The sequence below is a fragment of the Gymnoscopelus braueri genome (genome assembly GCF_963280865.1).
Source record: "Gymnoscopelus braueri genome assembly, chromosome: 21".
Lineage (NCBI taxonomy): Eukaryota > Metazoa > Chordata > Actinopteri > Myctophiformes > Myctophidae > Gymnoscopelus > Gymnoscopelus braueri.
This window is the reverse complement of record NC_137623.1, coordinates 19880413-19887554: the sequence shown is the minus strand read 5'-3', so window position 1 is coordinate 19887554 and position 7142 is coordinate 19880413. Positions and strand designations below refer to the sequence as shown.

At 39.6% G+C, this 7142-nt stretch overlaps 1 protein-coding gene across 1 annotated transcript in view; it reads right to left on the bottom strand.

The window, feature by feature from the left end:
- Positions 1 to 435: 435 nt before the first annotated feature.
- vps41 (VPS41 subunit of HOPS complex) overlaps positions 436 to 7142 on the bottom strand; it is a 31057-nt gene continuing 24350 nt past the window's right edge. The window contains exons 15-28 of the mRNA XM_080417265.1: positions 6920 to 7001; positions 6607 to 6699; positions 6354 to 6481; positions 5301 to 5445; positions 4997 to 5038; positions 4850 to 4900; positions 4074 to 4211; positions 3878 to 3932; positions 3257 to 3397; positions 2618 to 2754; positions 2188 to 2287; positions 1420 to 1464; positions 1242 to 1318; positions 436 to 735 (exon numbers count right to left, since the gene is read on the bottom strand). Of these exons, the coding sequence (XP_080273391.1) occupies positions 652 to 735; positions 1242 to 1318; positions 1420 to 1464; positions 2188 to 2287; positions 2618 to 2754; positions 3257 to 3397; positions 3878 to 3932; positions 4074 to 4211; positions 4850 to 4900; positions 4997 to 5038; positions 5301 to 5445; positions 6354 to 6481; positions 6607 to 6699; positions 6920 to 7001 (1318 nt within the window). The 3' untranslated portion in view covers positions 436 to 651. The remainder of the gene's footprint in view (positions 736 to 1241; positions 1319 to 1419; positions 1465 to 2187; positions 2288 to 2617; positions 2755 to 3256; positions 3398 to 3877; positions 3933 to 4073; positions 4212 to 4849; positions 4901 to 4996; positions 5039 to 5300; positions 5446 to 6353; positions 6482 to 6606; positions 6700 to 6919; positions 7002 to 7142) is intronic.

Here is a 7142-nt window from a genome sequence, read left to right as displayed (position 1 = left end):
TCAGGGTGGGGGGTCCCCTGTTCAAATATGATTATGTTGGGGGGTCACGGCCTGAAAAGGTTGAGAGCCACTGATCTAGATGAGGTCAAAATGTAACCTGAATAATGTGGGTTTTATCAATAAACTAATTGGCTAATTATTCACAAGATATTTTGTAACATCCTGCACATTTGAATAACAAAAATCTTGAAACATGAAATAATGTGGTTTTATCAATAAACTAATTAGCTAATTATGTACAATATATGTTGTAATATCCAGGACATATTATAATTATGAATTATAATATACACTGTGCTTCAGTTAAAACCTTGATAAACTCACTCTATTCTGAAATATTTGTAGAACGTCAAGTCATAATAATAATAATAATCTGCATGATAGATGCATTGGGTGACAGATTACAAATAAAAAACAAAGTTCAGATACAAACAGATTTTATTTGCATTTTATTTTTCATTTAATCACCAAGCTAAACTACTGGCAATCAGAAAGGGCATACATTGCATTGTGGACCGGGCAGATATTGGTAAACATCGTTAATACAATATACATGTTATGCATTTTGCAGCTGTACAGTTCACAGAAGCAGGGAACGTGATATAATTCAGGTAGAAGGTTAAGTTAAAGCAACGATAACAATAAAGTGCATTATTTTTTCATCTCTAGGATGCCACTTCCTGGCCCTCTCCTCTTCTTCGCACTGCAGATGTTACAGAACTGCACGCCAGGAATCTGAGAGGGCAAGGACACACTGAGGCTGTAACAACATTCTCACAACACACTGCAATTTTACCTTTAGAGTTATCTGGATGGATACAAGAAGAGTGGGCACTAAGGAAGAGTGGGCTAAAATTGGCTATTTTGTCCAAAATGCTAAAAAAAATAATATTTGAAAGATGGTCTGAAGTAATGTAAAGTACGTGATTCGAACATGCACGGTGTATCATTATCAGACCTAAATGTATCCTTCAACTTCATCATGTATACTTTACATTACTTAAGACCATTTTCCAAATATCTTATTTTTTAACATTTTGGGAAAAATAGCCAATTTTACATCGAGGTGTCCACTTTTCCTGTTACCCTCTGGATTAGTAGCGGCTGTACGAGAGACCGTGATGCAAAAAATAAATAAACCCAACATCAAACGAGAAGAAAGGTGCATCGTGAATGTCACAGCAAGGATGTGTAGAGTTAGAAAGCTATTAGGGACAAGCAATTATAGCACGGGTACTTACTGTTGAAGATGGTAAACAGTCTTTGTGAAACATGTGTCTGCAGTGAAATACCATCACACTAAAGGGTTTAGCCATGTCTAAAACACAAGAGTAAAAGCATGAATGCATGAGGCAAATAGATGGATAACAGAGACAGCACAGTGTACAGAATAACGGTAAAATAATTCAGATGACCCACCTGATGGCAATATTGTAGCATGACATGATTCACATATGTTCTCCTCTGAAATGCAATCAATAACAGCATTACACATTCAGTTTACAATTTACAATTTAGGCATTTAGCAAACGCACTTAATCCAGAGTGATTTACAGTAAGCAAGGAAAACACAAGGTAATAGAAATATTACCTTGCATAGAAATAGTAATCTAGGATCATAGGTAAACCAATCAATAATCTGTACATTGAAACTATACCCACTATAGGATAACCTGACTCCGCCAGATGGGGGCGGTATTGACTTCACAATACAGCCTCCATCTGGATTCGCTCAGACAGTAGAGCTGCCCGCACCGCTGCGTCTTCGAAACAATCTGCGGCTGCTAGGGGCGGGATCATCCAATCACCTGCCAAGTAGCTTTAAAAAAAAAAGGGACCGCCCCTTCATCGATTGTGCTACCGAGGTCCCAGATGTAAGTAGCCTGTGAAATAAATGTGACGCAAGCTTCTTCCATCTGGCAGAGTCAGGTTAACTATAGGATGCCAGGTCTATAAATGACCTGGCATCTGTCTACACATAACATGCTATCTAAATGACATTTTAGCCATTGCATAAGCCTGCAAAGTCGTCAAAGCTAGGGCAAGTGCTACGGCAAGTACTACGAGCTAAGGTGGAGTCTGAAGAGGTGAGTCTTCAGATTACGGTGGCAGATTGGGAGTGAGTCTACAGTTCTAACTGTCTTTTAACTAACTGGCATTATAATGATAATATTATAATACACCTACCGTCTACCCTGACTCCTCTCATTTGTGTTCTATGCATCTTCTGGAGCAGGGAGAGGGAGTCAGCCACTAAAATCTTCTTACATCCTTCTCTCAGTAGAATCTTAAGACACAAGGAAACAAAACACAGTCCAAGTTGGTCGGAATAAACGTCTGCCATGGTCAGCAATTTAGGCCTATCCAGTGATCTAATTAGTCATAAGGTAATGCCATCCAAAAATTATTTATATTTTTGTTTGTTTGAAGTAAATAGTCATCACATGCAAAAATCTGGGGTTTTGTGATTGCATTTACATTAGACTTAATGGTCTGTAAAACAAGAAGTTCACTGTATTGTAGCAGCAAATGCTGTACTGGTTATACTACAACAATGATGTAATGTAATCCAATCAAAAATAACATATTATTTTGCATTACAGATTTGTCTTCTGACCTGTAGATTGTAGTCCTGAAGGATCTTGACAAGTGAGTCTCTGAGGTTTGGGATCTCCATGCCCTCCTTTATGCGATGGATGAGCAAGATGGGATCCACATGCGTCCCAATGTTGTTGAGGAGGCCGGTAATGAATGCTATAGACAGAGACAGAAAGAAATGGAACATGAATGTGTCTAATTATTGTTTAATGTTTATCGTGATAAAAAAAACACTTACAATAATCGCATCGCTGAGATTTTAAATGATCTTAGCGAGACATTTTTACTTTTGCTGAGCTCCATATCCGGTACCACTTAAACCCTCAATACTTAGTAAAACTGACCTGCAAAGAGTGTACTTGCTACGTTCTTTTCCACTATACACAAAATCTCTTCGCCAAAAATAGCCGATCTACAAGCTGACAACGTGTTGCAGCGCCACACGTTGTCAGCTTGTAGATCGACTATTGTTGCTGAATGTTCACCCCAGAATATGGATGCTGGGGTTCAAGTGGTTAATGAAAGTGTCATTTTAAGAGATTTAAGCATTGTGCTGATTATCGCGATAATATCGTTAATAATCTTGACATGAAATATCAATATCATATTGTCTCATCCCTAGAATGGAGTCGTCTGTCAATAGATGACTGTGACCTACGTGGTTTGTCAATAGAGTAGGATATTAGATCCTCCCAGAGCTCAGCGTCGTCCTGCTCCTTGGCGAACTCTATTGCTTTGTCCACATCCTCCAGCTCCTCCATGATCATCTGCAGAGCTCGTCTGCAGTTCCCCATCCTGCCTGGGAGCGGCAAGTTAAAATAAAAATAAAAATGTTCTCGTCACTCTCAAAGCAGTTGTAGAAATGAAACATATTAAGTCAATAAGCTCACTTAGTGCAAGGGTTCCCAAACTTTTCAGGCTGTGACCCCCAAAATAATCATATTTGAATTGGGGGGACCCCACCCTGACAAGCACATGGAATTGTAGGCATTACATTTAGTTTGACACGGTTCCACAGAGAAATATTGTGAAAATAGCCAAACTAAAAGCTTGCTTATAGATCGTCTAATTTCAAAATGTTTGCCTCTTTCTTCTGAATATTTGTAAATTTGGCCAATTTGGTATTAAAAAGGTCTTAAAAGTCCTTAAGTTGTCACTTTAGAAATGTGCAAATACCCTGTATGCACTTATACAGATTAGCTTAATGTTGCACATTAAGCTAATCATCTGGGGACCCCCAAAAATAATTTGGGGTCCAGTTTGGGAACCACTGACTTACTGAGCAGGAAGACGGTCTCCTCCACAAAGTTCCTCTGCTGACAAATCTCAAGAGCCTGAGACAAAAAAAGACAAAGAAACCAGCAGAATGTTAGACCTACTGAATGCACGCCCCTTGTATAATCTTAGCATGTGGTTAAAAAGCTTATATGGTGGGATATATGACTGTTAGCATTCAGATGCTATGTTTGTTTTACCTTCTCCAGTGGGCAGTGGGTACTATCTCTCAGGAATGGTAGAAGGTTAGGTCGATCATACTCGGCGTACAGGCCAATCTGCCTCTCATGGTACTTCTGACCTTTGTGATGGTCCCGCTTGAAGAGTTTATGGAGGTACTGTAGAGGAGTATAATCGGTTCAATTCAATTCAAACTTTATTCCAGACACTCAGGGGGTCCATAGAGTACATACAAGTATTACACACATAAAATAAATTAAACAGGTAAAAAATCAAAATCAAAATCCTAAATAGAGGTGGACTCTCCAGTGTTTCTGCAGCCTCGACGAGTACCGGAGATAGCTCTTCCCAGGATTGACTATATCCTCAATAATACTGTTCTGGGACTCATCCAGGCGAGACATGAATACATATATCGAGTGCCTTAAGAGGGCCTCACATGTATGGATTCCACACGTTACAAACAGGTGACTGGCACAGTGGCACTATGCCATCTATCTATCTAGGGACCTTAAGTAGAATCCTCAGGGCATCATTGTAGGCCACCATATAGCAAGACGACTAAGTAGTGAAATAGCTATTCATAAGTGAATAGCTGGGAAGACCAATTTCTTGTCCTCATGACTTCTCACTATCTATCACTATCATCGCACTACTCTTTTTTGCATTGTATATGTCATGATCGTTGCCATAATTTGAGCACACTTTCTATAGCTGCTGTAACCTCCACTGTTGGATCACACAGGTGTTGACACCAGAAGTTGAGCTCTTTATGCATGAATATACATCAACTCACCACATGCAGAAGCTCAGGCCGGTCTGCCAATTCTTCCACCACTCGGTCCGTCTGCATCGCCATAACAGAAGAGAAATGGGATTAGTGGACCTTGAATTGCTATGGGATCGTTAGCTAGAGATCGAGTGTAATGCAGGGCACACGTACCGAGATTTTGTCTTCATTATCCAGGAGCATGTCAACAGCTTTCTGAAAACATAAAAGGAGAGACAAATATATTCTTCACACATGCTGTTAACATCAATCCTTGGACGTAATGTTTTATACATGTGTATTATATAAAACATGTATTTTTAATACTATCACATCACCAAAGAGTACAACACAAGCATTTTAATTCTCTCACTTTCAACATACAAAGCAACTAGGAAGCCTACGACGATAATGAAATAATGATCATAATGAACAACATTCAACATCATTATTCATTCTAATTTAATGTGATCATCACCTCCTTGTCAAAGTCCATGAGGAGCACAATCTTGTCCTCTATGGAAGAGAAGAGGTTGTGTTTGTGGATGAGCTGGTAGACGTCTTTATGCCTCAGTCTCAGGTAGATCTCTAAGGCTCTGTCGTAACGTTGGTCGTATGTGTACCTGCCAGTGATGGAAGAAAAACTCACATGTTTTACTTAAGTAAAAGTATCAATACCGCAATGTAGACATGCTCTGTTACAAGTAGAAAATATACTTATAAGTACCAAAAGTAAAAGTACTTGTATACAAAATATTTTTAAAATAGCCGATCTACAAGCTCGCAATGCGTCGCATTGTCGCATTCAGCAGAAGGCCTCAGGTCGGATTTGAAACCAGGCCAGCTGCTGCAAGGATTAGCCATATGAGCCTTGATATGGTACTCTCTACCAGGTGAGCTACCGCAGCGCTCCCGGTTTACTTGAGACTCTACACCTGTCGGATTCACTATTCACTTGATTCAGTTGTCAGCGGTGATAATGTTCATATAAAAATAAGTTTGCTCTACAGCAAGGGTTCCCAAACTTTTCAGTGACCCCCCAAAATAATCACATTTGAACTGAGGACCTCCCACCCTGACAAGCATTTGCAATTGTAGGAGTTGAGGCATTACATTTAGTTTGACCCTGTTCAACAGATAAATATTGTGAAAATAGCCGAACTACAAGCTCACAACGCCTCGCACTGCGAGGCAATGTGAGCTTGTAGATCCACTATTCTCACAATTTCTGCCTGGTTTGGTGTTTCTTAGGTAATATTTGACAATTTGGCCAATTACTGACAATTTTCTCAAGTAGTTTGTTGGTTACTTTTGACGTAGTAACCTTATTATTAGTTATTTCTTCTTATTTATTAAAAGTCCTTAAATTGTCACTTTAGAAATGTGCATATATCCTGTATCTTGGTTTGTTTACTGCTGAGTGAGAAAACGAATTTGCACATTAAGCTAATTATCTGGGGACCCTCCAAAAACATTTGGGGGACCCCCAGTTTGGGAACCATTTCTCTAAAGTACTCCAGCATCAACTCACAATTCTGCCAATGTGGTGAGCAACGTGCTGTTAGTGGGGTCTTTCTTGAGGTGGTCTGTGACAGACTGAACGATGGCCATGTTATTGTAGAGCTCTCCTGGCCATTCCCGGACCAACATGGCAAAACCCTTTTGTAGAGGAGCACGGAAAATGGAGCAGATTATTACTTCAGTTGACATTGATCAAACATTTATCAACCAACGTCTTCATTCTGAAGTAGCCATCTGTCAGGATCATCGGGGGCTGTGTATACCTCATAATCAGTCTTGAGAAATTCATGCAGGATCATCTCATAGATGGCAGGTCTGAGGCGCAGGTCTCCTCTGGGCAGGTACTGACTGATAGCCTAGATTTGGACAGAGAGGAAAAATGCACTGTTAACGTGAACAGAATCAGTATTAAAAGCATATCTTCGAAGGTAAAGCTAAAACAGCGGACACATTTGCATCACCATTTCGTAATCAGAATATGTAACAGTTCAATTGCCAAGCCTAATAAATGTAAAAGGAATGTGTTTGGTTAAAACTGTAAGTTGAACCAAAGCAGACCTGACCTACTGCACGTACCTTTAATTGACCGATGGTCTTGAACCTGTATACTTCATTCTCCCATAGTTCCATGTTTTTCCCTAGAACCTTCTGACACTTCCTGTATTGGAGACAAAATGTTTTGGGCAGTTTTCACACTGTGATAAAGTACCATAATCTGTATCGCCTTTACCATTGAATGTATACTAGCCTCAAGTGTTTACACTGCAAAGACAACGGTAGTTCAAAATTACTCATCAGA